Here is a 20,629-nt window from a genome sequence, read left to right as displayed (position 1 = left end):
ATGACCTCAAGATCAGGAGTTGCATGCTCTGGGGTGCCTGGGTGGCTCAGTTGGTTGTTTCTGACCTCAGCTCAGGTCATGATCTCGCAGTTTGTGAGTTTGAGCCCCATGTGGGGCTCTGTGCTGACAGCTCAGAGCCTGGAGCCTGCTTCAGATTCTGTGTCTCTCTCCCCTTCTCTGCTAATGCTCTGTGTCTCTCAATAATAAGCGTTAACAAAAAAAAAAAAAAAAAAAAAGAGTCACACGCCCTACTGTCTAAGCCAGCCAAACACCCCGACAGCTGAAATTTCTATAGAAAATTTCAATACATTTTATCATTTTCTTCTGTGGTTAATTTTGGTTTTGATAACTTTAGAAATTAATGCTTTAGGGGAAGAGCTTTTCCCATTTATTTTTTAACTATTTATTTATTTTTGAATATTTATTTATTTTTGAGAGACAGCATGAGCAGGGGGAGGGGCAGAGAGAGAGGGAGACAGAATCCCAAGCAAGCTCAGTTCTATCAGCGCAGAGCCGGATGCGAGGCTTGAATGCAGGAGTTGTGAGATCATGACCTGAACTGAAACCAAGAATTGGATGCTTAACCAACTGAGCCACTCAGGCGCCCTGCTTTTCCCTTTCAGATGTTAGTGTAACATCTAAAATTTAATGGTATGAGGTTTCTTCTTAGAGTGATAAAAATGTTCTAAAATTGGATTTTGATGGTTGTACAACTCTGAATATACTAAAAACTGTTGAATTGTACTCTTTAAGTGGGTGAGTTTTATGGTATGTGAATTATATCTTAATACAGTTGTTAGAATTTAATGATGTCCTAGAGGGATTTATTGACCCTTTTTTCCTGTTTCTTTTTTGATAATCAAGTATTTGGGATGTCACATTAATTTGAGAAGCTAAAAATAACTTCTATGCTTTTGAACTTGGACCATTTTCCCCTAGTTTTTCTGATTAGCAAGGAATACATAGATATTACATTTAGGTTTTCTACTTTTTTATAGTGATCAAAATTAAAAAAAACATTTTTAATATTTACTTATTTTTGAGACAGAACACAACCAGGGTAGGGACAGAGAGAGGGAGACACAGAATCCAAAGCAGGCCTCAGGCTCTGAGCTGTCAGCACAAAGCCCGATGTGGGGCTTGAACCCACGACCACAAACCATGAGATCATGACCTGAGCCAAAGTCGGACACCAAACTGACTGAGCCACCCTGGCACCCCAGTGATCGAAACTTTTATTAGACATATTGAATAATCTTGACAATTCTACAAGCAGACAGCAGTGGATTCTGATATGTTCTTCAAGTTTTTTGAAATTATAATACCTGCCCCTGGGTTAATGTTACTCAGTTGTCTCCCCCTAGAGGTGGAACACAGAACTCTTTTAGCATAAATATTCTATTTACCCATGGGATTGCTTATTTTCTAATAGGTAATATTTTCCCCAAGTCATTGATACTATATGTTTTTCTCAGGTTAACTTTAAAAAATTAGACTGATGGGGCCGCCTGTGTGGCTCAGTTGGTTAGGTGTCTGACTCTTGGTTTTGGCTCAGGTCATGATCTCATGGTTCGTTAAATCAGGCCCCACATAGGGCTCTGGGGCTCCTTGCTGCAGTGCAGAGCCTGCCTGGGATCCCCTCTCTCCCTCCCTCTTTGCCCTTCCCCTGCTTGCATGTGTGCTCTCTCTCTCAAAATAAACTTAAAAAAAATTAGACTAATTTAAGCAATTTCTTCTTTTATGTCATCTAGGTCAGTGAAAAAAGACTTATGAAAACCGGTATTTTAACTTTATTCCAAAGGCCTAAGAAATAAAAATCACACAGTTGAAAATCTCTTATCTGTATATGTTACATGGATTTAAAATAACAATGACACTATGTGATTTTATTTTATGTGACATTCTAGAAAATACGAGTCATCTATGAGACAGAAAGCAGGTTAATGGTTACCTTGGGCCCAGGGTGGAAGAGAGGATTGACAGCCAAGGGTGTTTAGGAACTTTCAGTAGGTGATTGATGGGACTGTATTGATTGTATTTTGACTGATATAGTGATTACATGGATATATATTTGTCATAATTCATAGAACTATACTCCTAAAATGGATCTAGTTTATTATATATAAGGAAAGTTGATTAAAAGAAAAATCAAATAAGACCACACATACACATGACGTTTATTTGTATCAAGTATTGATCTTTCAATATATAGCATCATCTAATATTTCCCTGTTGTATATGTAATCAGACATTTATGTTAACTATTTCAGTGGAGAGCAAAGTACTTGTACAATTGTCATTGATGAAATAGTTTGAATAGAAGCCTACACATAGTATTTTGCAAATATAATATGTCTACTTTAGTAACTCTAATTCCTTACCTTTTGATTCTATGTTACATATTCAGGTTTTGACCAAATAATAGAAATTATCTTGTAACCATGTTAAAAGTCTTCATACAGTGCATCTATTTGTATCTAAGTCAGGTGGCCAACACTTTCTACATGCCAGGCATAGTGACCAGTGCTGAGTAAGAGAGCATGGCCCCATCCTTATGGAGTACTTTATAGTTTTCAAATTAGTTTTACATAAATATCTTACTGCATCCTTTAAGAGAGGGGAATGAAACTCAGAGAAACTGACTTTGTCCAGTTTACGCAGCTAGATGACTGAGTTAATATGATACCAAGTTCAGTTTCAGGCAATTTAGGTGGATAAAGTTACATAGTTCAGGTAGATGAATGGGAAGTTTGAGAGGGTATGTTAAATAGTTGGATCTTATCCACATCCTGGAATGTGAATAAACTTCCTTAATTGTATATAAAGTTACATGTATTCCCCTTCCAGTTGATTTTCTCTAACACCAGGATAAGAAAGTTTGAATTTCTTGGATTTCTTCCAAGACTATTTCTGATTGTTACCCCAACAGCTGAGACCCAGTAGATCCTGGGTGTCACAGGGGAGAACTCTGCATACTTGTGGCATTGAATGTGAGTGGGCCCTACATACAAAAACCTGTCATCTGACCCCATATTGATTTCACTGATTTGCAGGGCATTTTCATGGTGGTGGCAGCTGTGAGCTGAGCTGTGTTGTGCTGCAGCACAGATGCAGGAAGCTGCCAGTCTACTGAGCAGTGTAGATAGTGGGCCTGTCATGGGGGGATGGCAGTGTGGCTGTCTTTGCCACTACTTGTGAAGGAGGCAGAATGGAATAGTGGAAAGAACATGGGACTAGCCATGAGAAGACCTAAGTTCCAATCTTAGAACTGTTACTTGAGAGCTATATTACTATGGGCTATTCTCTGTATCATTCTAGTCTTCTAAGTAAAATGAAGGAGTGATCTGTGCACCACAGATAAATCTCAACATCATTATACTAAATGAAAAAAGCTAGATACAAAAAAAGACTGTATTTTATAATCCCATTTATAGAAGACTTCAGAAAATACAAACTAATATATAATGACAGCAGATCAGTGGTTGCCTAGGGCCAGGGGCAGAGAAAAGGAAGGAATGCAAAGAGACATGAGGAATCTTTTGAGAGTAATAAAAATGTTCTGCATTCTTTTTTTTTTTTTTTAAGTTTACTTTTATTTATTTTGGAAGAGAGTAAGCAGGGGAGGGGCAGAGAGAGGGGGAGACAGAATCCTAAGCAGGCTTTGCACCTGCTTAGCATGGAGGCCAATATGGGGCTCGAACTCATGAACCACAAGATCATGACCTAAGCCAAAATCAAGAGCTGGACCCTTAACCAACTGAGCCACCCAGGCACCCTAGACAAATTTCTTAAAATATTGAAATGCTTAATTTACCCAGATTTTGATCTTATATTCCATTTGATTGTTTTACTGCTTCATGGTTATTATATCCTGTCATCTTTATTTACATCCTTATAGTCACAGTGTGACAAAGGTGTCAGTGGTAAATTCTTAACTCCAATATATTTGGAGCACAAGAAACATGGAAAGAAGTCATGAAAATGACTTGACACCATCCCCTACCCCAATTTTCATCCTGTATTCTATTAATGGTTTTAAATGCTCAAAATCTGTCTTTTTTGTATTGTTTTTGTTTTTAAATGTTTATTTTTGAGAGAGTAGGGTAGGAGCAGAGAGAGAGAGAGGGAGACAGAAGATCTAAAACAGGCTCTGTGCTGACAGAGAGCCCCATGCGGGGCTCAGACTCACAAACCGTGAGATCATAACTTGAGCTGAAAATGGAAACTTAACCAACTGAGCCCCCCAGGTATCCCTGCTCAAAATCCTTCTTAATAAATACTTCCAAAAGCCAAAACCAATTGTTAGGAGTTGATATTGAAGTTGAAAATTAACCTAGGGAAAATATTCAGTAACTCAAACATGAAGTAAGTAGCGACCATTCTGGATTAGTTGTGGCTGTATACAGCTATTCCTGATCTCCTTTCCCTAATGCTCAGGCCCTCTGTGCTTAAGACTTGCTGGAAACGCATAATCTTTAGCTGGACATGGGACAATGGGCAGCTACTTCTGAGACGTGTTTCTTGGAGGAAAGCTGATTTTAGGTTTTGGTCAGAAAATAATACAAGATGAAACTGTCAGACATTAATTGAAACACAGAATATATATTTAAAAAACCAAAACATGAGTTAATAGTGATTTTTTAAAAAGCACCCCCCACCCAAAAAAAAGGCAAAACCCAAATCCTAAAGGAACTCATTAGATACCATCCAAAACAACTAGGGCAGGTGTGCCTAGGTGGCTCAGATGGGTAAGTGTCCGACTGTTGGTTTAGGCTCAGGTCATAATTTTATGGTTCGTGGGTTGGAGCCCTGCATGAGGCTCCATGCTGACACTGCGGAGCCTGCTTAGGATTCTCTTTCCCTCTATCTCTGCCCCTCCCCTGCTCACTCTCTATCCCTCTTTTTCTCAAAATAATAGGCATTAAAAACAAAATAAAATAGGGCATTACTTCTTACTCTGAAAATTGGAAATTAAAAGGAAAGAATACCTTTATTGCTGCCTTCTATGTACAAACTTTACTCTGGATGATCAAATAGCCCTAGTTGTTAACTGAAAGTTTTTCTTTACAAGAAAATTCCACCAACAATGATATATTCTGAAAATTACCATTTTGCAACCCCTAATGAAATAATTGAGGCAGGTAGCAATCATTGGATGAAACTATTGGATTGATTGGCTGATGAGAAAACTTTACAATGAAGGAATCAGCCTGCAAATCTAGCAGACATTTGCATATATTCTGATATGGTTTTTTTTTAATTTTTTTTTTTTTTTACATTTATTTATTTTTGAGAAACAGAGTGAGACAAAGCGTGAGCGGGGGAGGGGCAGAGAGAGAAGAAGACACAGAATCCAAAGCAGGCTCCAGGCTCTGAGCAAGCGGTGAGCACAGAGCCTGATGCAGGACTGAAACCCATGAACTGTCAGATCATGACCTGAGCCAAAGTCAGACGCTCAACCAACTGAGCCACCCAGGCGCCCCCTAATATGATGTATTTTAAAGTGCATAGTAACACCTATGAAGTATTTTTGCCCAAAATGTAGAACTTGATTCTAATATTGGGTTGTGAGATTAGGCCAAAACACAACAGGACACCTAGTTAAATTTGAATTTCAGATGAATAATGAGTGATTATTATTATTTTTTTTATTTTTTAGTATAAGGATGTCACATACTTGGAACATACTTGGTTTCTGCAAAAAGTCATTGGAGTAGAAAGGGAAAAAAGAAATGATGGGGTATTGCTCTGTAAGAAAAAAGATTTAAGAGACATGACAACCAAATGTGTGCACTTTGTTTGGATTCTGAGTTAAACAAAAATATTTTTGTAAAAAGATATTTTTAAAAATATATGTTTAAATACTTTATTGTTGGGAAAACTGGACAGCAACATGCAAATACACAAAAATTAACTCAAAATGGATTAAAGTCTGAAAGTAAGAGCTGAAACCATAAAACTTCTAGGAGAAAACGTAAGTGGTAAGCTCTTTGACACCAGTTCTGGCAATGATTTTTTGGATTTGACACCAAAAGCAAAGGCAACAAAAGCAAAAATAAAGCAGAGCTGCATCACACTAAAAAGCTTCTATATGTCAGAAGAAACCATCAATAAAATGAAAAGGCAGCCTACTGAATGGGAGAAAATATTTGTAAATCGTATATCTGATAAAGGGTTAATACCTAGAATATATATATATATATATATAAAACCCTATAACTCAATAGCAAAGTAAATAATCTGAAAACAAAAATAAGCAGAGGATCTGAATAGCCATTTTTCCAAAGACCTACAGATGGCCAACAGGTACATGAAAAGATGCTTAGCATCACTCATCATCAGGAAAATGTAAATCAAAACCACAGTGGGGGGCACCTGAGTGGCTCAGTCGGTTAAGCTTAGGTCATGATCTTGTGGTTTGTGAGTTCTAGCCGTTCATTGGACTCTGTGCTGACAGCTCCGTGCCTGGAGCCTGCTTCGGGTTCTGTGTCTCTCTGTCTGCCCCTCCCCTGCTCGCTCTCTCTCTCAAAAATAAACATTAAAAAAATTTGGGAGGGGCACCTGGGTGGCTCAGTGGGTTAAGCATCTGACTTCAGCTCAGGTCATTATCTCACGGTCTGTGAGTGCAAGCCCCATCTCGGGCTCTGTGCTGACAGCTCAGAGCCTGGAGCCTGCTTCAGATTCTGTGTCTCCCTCTCTTTCTATACCTCCCCCACCCACACCGTGTCTCTCTCTCAAAAACAAATACACACTAAAAAAACTAAAATAGGGGCGCCTGGGTGGCGCAGTCGGTTAAGCGTTCGACTTCAGCCAGGTCACGATCTCGCGGTCCGTGAGTTCGAGCCCCGCGTCGGGCTCTGGGCTGATGGCTCAGAGCCTGGAGCCTGTTTCCGATTCTGTGTCTCCCTCTCTCTCTCTGCCCCTCCCCCGTTCATGCTCTGTCTCTCTCTGTCCCAAAAATAAATAAATGTTAAAAAAATAAATAAATAAATAAATAAATAAATAAATAAATAAACTAAAATATATTTTTTAAGATATTTTAGCAAAGGAAATAAAGAATAGAAGAAGCAAGTATGGCAAATTTTGATAATTGAAGAATCTAGGGGTAGTTAACGTGAGGGTTTATGGTACAATTCTATTCACTTTTGGGATATTAGGAATTTTTTGTAATATTTTAAAATGCTGTGGGTAGATTACTGTGCTTGAAATTTGCCAAGCAGTTAGTAGGTGCTTTACAGAATCTGCCTGCTATACGATCCATACACGTAGAGAGTATTTTAATATATCTAATTGTACTGTCAATACCTGTCAATACCAATTATTTTAGTTGAAGAAGCTGAGGCCCAGAGACATTAAATAATTTAATCACATGTCGCGTCTGATTCTTGGCAGAGCTTGACTGGATCCTAGATTTTTTTGATACCTAATCCAGTTATTTTCTGCTATATTATTTACTACTAAACAAACTCTTTGATGGTCTACTGGCCCGTTTAAAATAAAAGTCTTATTTGACATCTTAAAATAGAAAAGAAGAAACCATGTGAATGTTTTGCTCTCTGTTCAGTTTTCTCCCTACAGAATAAAAATATGTTTGGTGGTGGTGGTAGTAGTTTTAAGATCCATGTTTATGGGATGTCCATGATGTGTTATACCAGTACTTTAGTATTAGTTCCTTCTAAATCCACTGACAAAGTGGGCATGTCACTATTTTATTATAGCTAACATTTCTAAGAAGGATGAAGGGATGTTCTACAATAAAATAACTACAGAGAAAATATCAAAAGTAAAAACATGCATTTATGGATGGGTGTAAAGAGAAGGGTCATTATCCTGGTAAGCCTGCCTAAAGAAATCTAGAGCAAAAATCCTGGGGTACAGAAAAATAAAGTTCATTACAGTGATATTTTGGCAGCTTGAATCCCAACGTACTTAAATAAATTTGTGGAAAAATTAGTTTAGTGTAGTTTCTTCCCCCCACCCTCCACCCCTTCTAAGGGAGACCTATTGCTACTCGTAGGTTACAGCCTTTGTCTGGGAAACTACTACAACTTACAACCCAGGTTATCTTGTTAACAGACCACCAGTGTTGGACTTTTTTGTTCTCCCTAATTATCTAATCAGGTGCTGAGGAACGTACTTTTAAAATGATCCTTTGCTCTCATCTTATTTAACCACTGAAAGATAAACCCAATAATACAATTTGAATAAAACATGATTTTAAGAGTAATTTACATTTGCATTAGTATTGTCAATTTAAGATGACAACCGGGATGCCTGGGTGGCTCAGTTGGGTAAGTGTCCAGCTCTTGATCTTGGCTCAGGTCATGATCTCACAGTTTGGGATCGAGCCCTACATCAGGGTCTGTGCTGACAGCGCAGAGCCTGCTTGGGATTCTCTCTCTCGCTCTCTTTCTGCCTCTCCCCAGCGCGTGCGCTCTCTCTCTCTCTCTCTCTCTCTCTCTCTCTCAAAATAAATAAACTTAAAAATAAAATGACAACCAATAAACATTATTTTAGGGGTTCACTCCAAGATGTTTTTTAAAATGTTTTATTTATTTTGAGAGCAAGCAAGCATGTGAGCAGGGGAGGGGCAGAGAGAGAGGGAGAGAGAGGATCCCAAGCAGGCTCCGTGCTGTCAGCACAGAATCGAACACAGGGCTCCATCTCCTGAACTATGAGATCATGACCTGATCTGAAATTAAGAGTTATATGCTTAACCAACTGAGCCACCCAGGCACCCCTCCAACAGGTTTTTAAAAATGAAATTCTGGTGGCACCTGGGTGGCTTAGTTGGTTAAGTGTCTGACTTGGCTCAGGTCATGATCTCATGGTTTGTGATTTCAAGCCTCATATCCAGCTCTGTGCTGACGGCTCAGAGCCTGGAGCCCATTTCAGATTCTGTGTCTCCCTTTCTCTCTGCCCCTCCCCCCTTCTCACTCTGTCTCTCAAAAATAAATAAACATTGGGGCGCCTGGGTGGCCTTAGCTGGTTGAGCATCTGACCTTGGCTCAGGTCATGATCTCACAGTTTGTGAGTTCGAGCCCCACATTGGGCTCGTTGCTGTCAGCCTGTTAGCGCAGAGCCCACTTCAGACCCTCTGTCCCCCTCTGTCTGCCCCTTCCCCGCTTGTGCTCTCCCCAAAACAAATAAATATAAAAAATTAAATTTTTAAAAAATTTTTTAAATGTTTATTTTATTTTTGACAGAGACAGAGGGGGGCAGGGACAGAGAGAGAGGGAGACACAGAATCCGAAGCAGGCTCCAGGCCCCCAGCTGTCAGCACAGAGCCCGCCGCGGGGCTCGAACTCACAGATCATGAGATCATGACCTGAGCTGAAGTCGGACGACCAACCGACTGAGCCACCCAGGTGCCCTAATTTTTTTTAATTTTTAAATGGGATTCAGATTTAGCCAGATGAATAGAATAGTTTGTGTAAAGGACTTAGGCATAATTCTTTGCATAAAATATAACTCAATACATTTTAAAATATAACTCAATAAATTTTAGTTTAATCAGATCATCAAAGTAGTATGACTGTGCACTGTCTGCTGAAAAAATGTGATTAGCCTTATTACATAAAAATTTTTTTGAACTATATTAAGTGCAAAGGTGACGTTGGTAAATATATTGTATCAGGCTTTTCTAGTTTTTAAGGACTCTGAGGTTGTCTCCATTACTTTGGGTGATGGGACTTGTAGAGTTAGGAAACAGAGAAAATGGCTCCAACGACATAAGTTTCATACATTCTTTTTTTTTTTTAATGTTTTATTTATTTTTGAGAGAGAGAGAGAGAGAGAGAGAGAGAGCTTGAGTGGGGGAGGGACAGAGAGAAAGGAGACACAGAATCTGAAGCAGGCTCCAGGCTCCGCACTGTCAGCAGGCCCCAACCCACAAACTGTGAGATCAGGACCTGAAGTCATATGCTTAACTGACTGAGCCGCCCAGGTGCCCCCAGGCAATCTTGTAATCCTTTAGTTGCCTTGGTTAAAAAATAGAAATGGTGAAACTTTTTGTTCTTTGTCCTAAGCAGATTGTGTTCGTTCAACAAATACTGGTTACGCACCTTTCTAGCTCAAATGCTAGACTGAGCAGATCATACTGCTTTTCTCTTGAAGAATTCACCTTATAGTATAAGGCAGAGCCACCTTACGTCATCTCTGGAACAAGGCTGGCAATAAATTTAAAAAATATATGAGTCTGTAATAAGTGCCCTATCAGTTTTACAGTCAAAACACTATAGGAGTTTGGAGAGAGAAATCTTATCTCCCTGGGGTAATTCATGTATTCAGCAAACATTATTTATAATTGTGTGAATTTTTTTAATGGCTGTAACAAACAGCATATGAAAATGCTTATGTAAATAGATTTAAAAAGTGGATTATAATATAGTTGTGAGTACAATGTTATATACAATGTTTAAAAAATGCATTAAAAAAAAAAAAAGCCAGGGAGAAAAACACCAAAATAGTAACAAGTAGTTATATCAGGTCAATTTGAGAAGGCTGGGAGGGAGGAAGGTAGATGGATTTAGAAATATATTTTTGAAGAAGATATAGTGGCATAGTTTCAAAATTTTAAAAACAGCTGTTCTAGAGGTCCTGCTCTGGGTGATGGAGACAGCAATGAAATAGAAATAACAATAGGTCATAGGGTAGGTCTATTTTTAATTTTCTGAGGAACCTCCACACTGCTTTCCAGAGCGGCTGCACCAATTTGCATTCCCACCAACAGTGCACTGCTAGGAATTTATCCAAGGGATACAGGAGTACTGATGCATAGGGGCACTTGTACCCCAATGTTCATAGCAGCACTGTCAACAATAGCCAAATTATGGAAAGAGCCTAAATGTCCATCAACAGATGAATGGATAAAGAAATTGTGGTTTATATACACAATGGAATACTACGTGGCAATGAGAAAAAATGAAATATGGCCTTTTGTAGCAACGTGGATGGAACTGGAGAGTGTTATGCTAAGTGAAATAAGCCATACAGAGAAAGACAGATACCATATGTTTTCACTCTTATGTGGATCCTAAGAAACTTAACAGGAACCCATGGGGGAGGGGAAGGAAAAAAAAAAAAAAAAGAGGTTAGAGTGGGAGAGAGCCAAAGCATAAGAGACTGTTAAAAACTGAGAACAAACTGAGGGTTGATGGGGGGTGGGAGGGAGGGGAGGGTGGGTGATGGGTATTGAGGAGGGCACCTTTTGGGATGAGCACTGGGTGTTGTATGGAAACCAATTTGTCAATAAATTTCATATATATATAAAAAAAATAAAAAAAATAAAGATAAAAAAAAAAGAAACAATAGGAAAGGTAATAGATACCAGCATTTATTGGTATATAATAGTCCTCCTTGGGGGAGGGGAACTGGTTGGTAGAGGGCTAGTGTTAGAAGGAGACTATTACATAACAGCTTTTGAATTTGGCTCAGGTCATGATCTCACAGTTCAGTTGTTGTTCATCTCGTGAGATCAAGCCCTGCATCGGGCTCTGAGCTGACAGCACAGAGCCTTCTTAGGATTCTCTCTCTCCTCTCTCTCTGCCTTACCCCCTGCTTGAGTGCTTGCTCGCTCTCTCTCTCTCTTAAATAATGTTCAAATAAACATGTAACTAATAAATTGAGAGTTTACTTTCGCTCTGTAATTGCTTCACAGTATCCCATTTAATGGGTTGTTATTAACCAGTTCCTATACTGATTCTTTGTTATTATATAAAGTGCTGTGATGAATAACTTTGTACCTATGTCACTTTGTACTTCTACACAATATCTGTAAGATAGGTTCCTAAAAGTAGAATTGCTGGGTCAGTGTATTTGGGTTTGTAATTTTGATAAATATAGATCAGTGGACTAAAACCATAGCCACCTGGGGGACTTTGTCAGTGTTGTTAGGTTTGTCCCCCTCAATGCCTGGGAGGTTTGTTTTTTTGTTTTTGTTTTTGTTTTAATTTTTCTATATATCTGGGATGGGGTTCAGTTATCTTTATATTTTTAAGTTCCTAGGGTGATTCTGATGTTTACCCCAGAAGGAAGAGGAGGTTGGACCTTTGTAAAATGGAATGTGGTACAAAAAAGCATATCTAATTTTAAAACAAAAGAGCAGCTCTTTCTGCTCATGGGTCCCATCCCTGTGCTTTAATGAAAACACCTTTTCCTTTGCAAAAAGAAAACACAAAAAATAAAAGAATGTAGGCTAACTGTGGGGCTCAGAAAGGCAGCACGCTGCCAGTTAATACAGAAGCATGCCAGTGGCTGCTTTAATCTGCATGTTCAGATTACTACTATCTCCAGCATCTTCCCCTCCCATGGTATTATGGGATATGCAAGCATTGTAAGAGGAATATGTTAGTATTTCAAGTACGAATTAAGGGATGCAGTAGAAGTCATGGTTAGCAGAGTTTGGTATGTCACCAAGGAAATGAGTATGTGAAATATACGATTTTGTACAGCCTGTGGAAATTGAAGACTGCATAGCACTTAAGCTGTTGCTCTGGGTTAGGCTGAGCCAAGTAGGAAATGTAACTGCTTAGAAGTAATTTAAAACACAACAAAACATTGAAGGCTTATTTTGTTCTAGCATCTGTGCTAAGTGAAGTTAGTAGTATAGAAATAAATCACAGTAGTAATAACTACCAATACTTATTGGGCACTGAGTATGTACGAGGCATTATGCTGAGAGTTTTACAAGTATTTTCTCATTCATTCATTCATTCATTCATTCATTCATTCATTCATTCATTCATTTTCAAAGTGTATGCTCACATGCGAGCAGGAGACGGGGAGAGAGAAAGAATCTTAAGCAGGCTCCACACTCAGCACAGAGCTCGATGTGTTGACCCTGGGATCACGACCTGAACAGAAATCAAGAGTTGGTCACTCAATTGACTGAGCCACAGGTGCCCCAAGTATTTTCTCATTGAATCCTAATCCTAGGAACTGTAGGGGCTATTACATTCCTATTTAACAGTTGAGATGGGGCACCTGGGTGGCTCAGTCAGTTAAGCATCGGACTCTTGATTTCGGCTCAGGTCATGATTTCACGGGTGGTGAGTTCAAGCCCCACATTGGACTCTGCACTGACAGTGTGGAGCCTGCTGGGGATTCTCTCTCTCTGCCCCTCTGCCACTCACGCATGTGCTTCTCTCTCTCTCAAATACCTAAACTTAAAAAAAAATTAACAGTTGAGAAAAATGAGTTTCATAGATGTTAAATAACTTGCCGAAGGTCACACATGTATCTACTTCATAAGATTAAAGGTTAACAAATGGTATTTAGAACAGTGCCTGGTACATAATAAATGCTCAAAAATATTAGTTGCTATTATTATTATTATTACTGAAGTACAGAGGAAATACCAGTTATCCCTTGCCTAGGGCATATGTCACAGAAGAAAAATATGAATAGAATTTCTCTTGGGAAAGACAGATATTCCAGCTAGAAGAAACAGTTGTAAAGGGATTGGTAGCCTGATTTGGCTACTGCATAATGTACTTGGTGGTAAAATGGTAGAAGAGGATGAGAAATGAAAGAAGGCATCATGGGAGGGTGGGGCAGAGAGCTATTGAGCTATTTTGAAAGGATGTGCATAACTCATTTTAGGCAGGGGGGTTGGGCACATTTCAAGCAAAGATACAACATGTAAAAAGGCATAGAAACATGGTTACAGTTATCTACTGCTGTGCAGTAAACTACCCCAAAATTAAATGATTTGAAACAACTGTTTGCCCACGGTTCTTTGAGTCCTCTGTTTGGACTAGGCTTAGCTAGGTAATTCTGGTCTCACTGGGCCAGTCACTCGTGTGGCTGCAGTCATTTCGTGGTGCCACTGGGGCAGAATAGTCTAAGATGGCTTCTCTCACATGTCTGACTTTGATGATGACTATTGGCTGGGCTTCCCCTGTCAGCAGAGAGTTGCAAGAGAACAGAAGCTGCAAGGGTTCTTGAGGCCTAGGTATGGAAGTCACACAGTGTCACCCCTACCACATTCTGTCAGGTAAAACAAGTCACAAGGCTAACCTAGATGCAATGGGAGGAAAAAGACACTGCCTCTTGATGTGAAAGGACCTGCAAAGAATTTGTGGCCTTCCCTCACTCCCCCAAATCTACCACAGATGGAAAAGGTCAGGATGAGTTTAGGATATATTACTTAGGCTTCTTTGGTCTTTTCTGTAGCCTAAGTAGCATTTCCTCCAAAGTTAATTATACACTGTAATTTAATCACCTTTATTACCTGGCCCTGAGCTCTGTTTCTCTAACAGTGGTGTGGAGAATTCCTCAGGATCCTGATTTTAGTAATAAACCAGGATTATGTGGATTATGTGTTATTAACACATTATTTGTTAGTATTAAATACCTCACTGTTAAAAGTTTTTAAGCATTTTAATGTTCTACCATATAAAACCTTTTTTAAAGTTTATTTTAATAATTGCTATACCCACGTGGGGCATGAACTCACAACCCTGAGATTATGAGTCACATGTTCTTCCTACTGAGTCAGCCAGGTGCCCCAGCAACCATATAAAATCATTTTTTTAAAGCACTTGATTTTTTTTTGGTAATTACTGTTTTTTATTTTTATTTTTATTTATTTTTTTTTTAATTTTTTTTTTCAACGTTTATTTATTTTTGGGACAGAGAGAGACAGAGCATGAACGGGGGAGGGGTAGAGAGAGAGGGAGACACAGAATCGGAAACAGGCTCCAGGCTCTGAGCCATCAGCCCAGAGCCCGACGCGGGTCTCGAACTCACGGACCGCGAGATCGTGACCTGGCTGAAGTCGGACGCTTAACCGACTGCGCCACCCAGGCGCCCCTGTAATTACTGTTTTTTAAAATAATATCTACACACAGCATGGGGCTCGAACCCACAACCCCAAGGTCAAGAGTCATGTGCTCTACCAACTGAGCCAGCCAGATGCCCCTATAAGATCTTGACCAGTTTTTTAAATCTCAGGTAAATTACTTTATTTGTATTCTGCACAAGTTGACATCTACAACCACCTACCTTTACTTACCTTTTAGAATGATCTGAGACCCTGAATTAGATTCTGAATTGATGTTTTTACCTCTTTATTCAACTAGCTTTTACCAGTACCCAGCAGATACAAATGTGATTTCCTCTGAGTTATATTAGTTTATAATCCTCTGTGGTTTGCTATTTAATTCTGCTTTCCATTCTGAAGGACTTCTTAGCCTTTGTTCATTAATCATAGGAAACAGTTGTGCAACATGCCTTGACATTAACTTGAACATCTAAAATTAGTCTTGCTACAATCAGTGGTTGGGAACAATGTTTCAGTAGTTTGTGACATGTGTTAAGTAGACATTGCAAGATTGGAAGGAACTCCCTAGAAAAAAGTAAGTGACTTGTGTGTGTGTGCGCATGTACCTATGTATATACACAATTAAAGTTCCATTTGATAAATTACATCTGTTACTACAAATGCATCATAAGCATCTTTGCTTGTGCACTGTGCTGTTTAATTATTTCAGAAGAAAATGTATATTGAAAACTTGGTATGTTAGAATGGATTTTCTGCATGTTTGTTTTGTGATTTTCATTTTTAAAGGAATATTTCAAGTGAATGGCTTTTTTCTTTTCCTATTCAGAAGTTATAGAAACTCATTCACAAAAAATGACATCTTGGTTGTATGAATGTCTTTGTGAAGCTGAACTTGCACAGTATTATCCTCATTTTACTGCCCTTGGTCTTCAAAAAATAGATGAATTAGCCAAGGTTACAATGAAGGACTATTCCAAATTGGGAGTCCATGACATGAATGACCGCAAACGTCTCTTCCAACTTATCAAAATCATTAAGATTATGCAGGAAGAAGATAAAGCAGTCAGTAGCCCAGAGCATCCTCTTCAGACAAACAGCCTGTACATTAAGCCTCAGGAATCCAGATCTGGTCCTCGCAGACAACTGCATTTTGATTCTCCTGCTGACAACAAAGACAGAACTACCAGCAACAACGGGCTTGAAATGTGCAGGTTATCAGATTCTTCTGTAAACAAACAGAAGTCTAGTTACCTAAAAGTGCTCCAACGCATGCTGCCGGCTGATTCCCAACACCATACAAAAACAAGAATTCGGAATGCCACAGCTGCTGGTTCCTATGTGCAAACAGAAACTAACACTTCACTCTTTTCATCAAATCACTTTTCTCCAATACTGGGGGATTATGATATTCCCGTTATTCAAAGAGTCCCTCATGTTTCAGAGTATAACTATGGAATCCCTCAGTCTTGTATCAGGTAATAATTTATTATCTTTTTTGGGGGTGTGGGGGAGACAGAGGCAAGGGCAAGCCTCTCCATGACTGAGAGCAACAGCTTCTTAGATATAGAAAGTTATAGTGAACAACTTCCGCAGCAACAATAGAAGTAGTTTGATGGGGGAAAGTTCATGAGGAATTGGGACTTTCCAGATGGGAGAAAAATGATATTGTTCATGTATGTTCAAGCTGCTACTTGCCAGGATCTGCTATTATTCCATAGCAAACCTATTTCTATTGTTTATTATACTGTAACATGATACATCTAGTGCATCTTTGAAGGTAAAATAGTTAACTGGCATTCTGTAATGGAAAGAGTGTGTGTGTGTGTCTGTGTATTCCACAGGATTTTTTTTTTTTAAGGCTATCAAATTCACTTCAACCAGGAGACATAAAGCTTAGTTAAAAACAAAGAGCATGTAGTTGGATTAAGTAGACCCTGGGTGCAGTTAGCTTACCTACATACGTTGAAATAGGGTCCTGATTTTGAGTGCTTTCTTCAGTTCCAGCCCTGGAAGAACATGATTTTGGTAATTACAAAAGAGTAAGACACTTTTGATGCACTTGTGACTTTGAGAGTCAAGGTGACAATAAGTTATTTTCACCTAGTGCTTTAAGTTAAATGTTGAAATGTCCCTAAGAGCTAAAATATTGACTAATCCCTAATACCAGCATTGGTATGATAGAAAACATATTTTTTTTAAAATAACATGTCTTGGTTGTTTTGTTATTGTAAAAGTTGCACATGGGGAGTTACAGAGAAACAAAATACGTTCTTTTTTTTTTTTTTTTTTTAATGTTTATTTATTTTGGAGAGAGTCACAGTGAGAGTGGTGGAGGAGCAGAGAGACAGGGAAACACAGAATCTGAAGCAGGCTCCAGGCTCTGAGCTGTCAGCACAGATCCCAACATGGGGCTCAAACCCATGCAACGGTGACATCATGACCTGAGCCAAAATTGGACGCCCAACTGACTGAGCCACCCAGGTGCCCCCAACAAAATACATTCTTAAGCCACATTTCTTTTCTTTTCTTTTCTTTTCTTTTCTTTTCTTTTCTTTTCTTTTCTTTTCTTTTCTTTTCTTTTCTTTTCTTTTCTTTTCTTTTCTTTCTCTTCCTTCCTTCAAGCTATTATTCATACCTTAAAAGAAGGTATACATTTAGATCTGGCCTTATATTGGCTAAGCTTTCAGAGAATCTCATAAGCAACCAGTTCTTTTATTCCAAAGGAAAATAGAAGACCCAATTTTACAGGTAAAAGTACTTTTAGTAATTTGAAATACGTAATGAATTTTATAGTGTTTCTGAAAACTTTATTTGGTTTAGCAGAGCACAGAGTAACATATAGCACTCTTTAACTTTTTTTAAGGTTTATTTTGAGAGACAGAGCTTGTGCACATGTGTGCACGTGCAAGCTGGGGTGGGGCAGAGAGTGAGGGAGAGAGAGAGAATCCCAAGCAGGCTCCACACTCATCATGGAGCCCAGTGTGGGCTCGATTTCACAAACCATGAGATCATGACCTGAGCTGAAATCAAGAGTCCACACTTAACCAACTGAGCCACCCAGGTGTCCCTCTTTTCTTTTAATTGTTAGAGAACTAGACTGTTCATGACTATCAAAGCCAGGATTATTACTGTCCTATTGGTTAGCTCTGAGGTGAAAGAACAGATATTTTCTTGAATGTTAGTCTTTTTTTGAACAATACATAAAGATCTAAGTTGGAATTATTTATAAATAAAGACACTGCTTTGCATTATTTATTTGGATAAAATGAGTATTTTAGTTTAAATAGGCTCTTTCATTTAGTTGGCTCATATTAAGTACATCTCTTCCAGGCCTGATTCTCGATATAAAGATAATTAGGATATATGGAGGCTCTTAGTTTCTTAGGGTGCAGGGTGAGTAGGAATATAAACAACCATAAGGTGAGATAAGTGCTCTTATAGAGGTTTATACATGACAGACCCAGAGCAAAAGCTATTCCATTGAGCTTTCTTACTTTTTATGTATCATTATTTTATATTTTATCACTCTTCCTACTCTTTATTAGAGAAGTAGAGATTTTAAAAAGTACATTTTACCCAGTAATCCTCATACTGTCTTTTCACCCAAATGTTTCTAAGTAGGGGTCAGGGTTTCAGAACTCTGAGAAACTCCCTCATGAACTTAAGGCTTGCTGTTAGGATGTCATCTTGTCCAAAGAGCATTCTCTTCAGGTGCCTCAAATCAAGTAAGCTCAGAATACATTACTGGTCTCAGGTTTTTTTCTAAGCTTATTTATTTATTTTGAGAGAGAGTGTATGTGTGTGTACTCAGAGGAGGGACAGAGAGAAAAAGGGAGAGAGAGAATCCTAAGCAGGCCCTGTGCTGTTAGCACAGAGCCTGATGCAGGGGTCAAACTCACGAACCATGAGATCATGATCTGAGCCAAGATCAAGAGTCACATGCTAAACCAGCTGAACCACCCAGGCCCCCCTGGTCTCAGAATTTTAATAAAAGTTTAATGCATTTAGAAAACTAGTTGCCCTGACTTATTTAAGATTTTAAATAGACCTAACTCCAGCTGTCTGAACTCTTTTCATGTCAGATAGATACAGCTTATTTCTTCTAGGGAACACTGGGCATTAAAAAACCAGAGCCTTTTAGGGGCACCTGGGTGGCTCAATTGGTTGAGCATCCATCTTTGGCTCAGGTCATGATCTCATAGTTCATGAGTTTGAGCCCAGCATTGGGCTTTGTGCTTACAGCTCAGAGCCTGGAGTCGGCTTCGAATTCTTTGTCTCCCTCTCTCTCTGCCCCTCCCTGCTTGAGCTCTGTCTCTCTCTCCCTTAAAAAAGAATAAACATTACAAAAATTAAAAAAACAGGGGTGCCTGGGTGGCTCAGTCGGTTGAGCGTCTGACTTCGGCTCAGGTCATGATCTCACGGTTCGTGGGTTCAAGACTTACGTTGGGCTCTGTGCTGACAGCTCAGAGCCTGGAGCCTGCTTTGGATTCTGTGTCTCCCTCTCTGCTCCTCCCCCACTCATGCTCTGTCTCTCTCTCAAAAATAAACATTAAAAAAAATTTTAAAAACAAACAGAGCATTTTAGGAGAAGAGCAGTCATTCCTTTTTGCCCCTTGAACTTGAAAACTAGTTTTTGACCACGTGACCCATCTAGAGTCCCTAGTCAATTTTTAAAAAATTTTTAAATGTTTTATTTATTTTTGATAGAGAGACAGAGACAGAGAATGAGCAGGGCAGGGGCAGAGAGGGAGGGAGACACAGAACCTGAAACAGGCTCCAGGCTCTGACAGCTCAGAGCCTGACGCAGGGCTCAAACTCATGAACTGCGAGATCACGACCTGAGCCAAAGTCAGGCGCGCAACCGACAGCCACCCAGGCACTGTCAGTCCCTAGTCAATTTTTAAAAAGACATTTTCTGTTCCCCTTGATTAACTTTGTATGATTAAGTTATTAATATCCCCCAACAACTAGAGATTTTGACACAGGCCCTTGTTAAAAAATAATGCATTAAAATTTTGTTTTTCTTGTTAAAAAAAAATTGAGCATATGCAGAAGGGAGAATAGAACAGTGAATCCCCCATATGCCCATCATCCACTTTTAGTTGTCAGGATTTTGCTACACTTAACCTCAAAATGGTACATTTTTGTTTTATTCTATTTTATTTTAAGTTTATTTATTTATTTTGAGAGAGCACAAGCAGCAGAGGGGCAGAGAGAGGGAGAGAGAGAATCCCAAGCAAGCTCAGTGCTGTCAGCTCAGAGCCTGATGCAGGGCTCAAACCCATGAACTGTGAGATCATGACCTGAGCAGAAACCAAGAGTCAGCTGCTCAATCGACTGAGCCACCCAGGTGCCCCAAAATGGTACATTTAAAAAAATTTGCTCTGGGGCGCCTGGGTGGCGCAGTTGGTTAAGCGTTTGACTTCAGCCAGGTCACGATCTTGCGGTCCGGGAGTTCGAGCCCCGCGTCAAGCTCTGGGCTGATGGCTCAGAGCCTGGAGCCTGTTTCCGATTCTGTGTCTCCCTCTCTCTCTGTCCCTCCCCCGTTCATGCTCTGTCTCTCTCTGTCCCAAAAATAAATAAACGTTGAAAAAAAAATTTTTTTTTAAATTTGCTCTGTGTTGGTTAAGAAACAAAGCATGCTTTAAAAGCTTGGAGTTATCTTTTATGCACAATATTAGAAATTTTATTTGCTCCTTTTTATTAATTTTAGATCCTGACAAAAAATAATTTTCCAGCCAGTTGGAGGGCTCAGAAAATTGAAATTGATATGAAACAGTTATATAGTGAAATATCCTGTGTAAAATCAATTATAAAAGGGTTTTTAGGAGCTATTAATTAAAT

General features: G+C 39.1%; 1 protein-coding gene across 1 annotated transcript in view; it reads left to right on the top strand.

The window, feature by feature from the left end:
• Positions 1 to 15,611: 15,611 nt before the first annotated feature.
• Positions 15,612 to 20,629, top strand: part of KIF24 (kinesin family member 24) — a 50,434-nt gene continuing 45,416 nt past the window's right edge. The window contains exon 1 of the mRNA XM_032595670.1: positions 15,612 to 16,260. Within this exon, the coding sequence (XP_032451561.1) occupies positions 15,638 to 16,260 (623 nt within the window). The 5' untranslated portion in view covers positions 15,612 to 15,637. The remainder of the gene's footprint in view (positions 16,261 to 20,629) is intronic.

The sequence above is a fragment of the Lynx canadensis genome, chromosome D4 (assembly GCF_007474595.2).
Source record: "Lynx canadensis isolate LIC74 chromosome D4, mLynCan4.pri.v2, whole genome shotgun sequence".
Lineage (NCBI taxonomy): Eukaryota > Metazoa > Chordata > Mammalia > Carnivora > Felidae > Lynx > Lynx canadensis.
The sequence above is the reverse complement of the archived record's forward strand: the minus strand, read 5'-3'. Positions and strand labels throughout refer to the sequence as shown.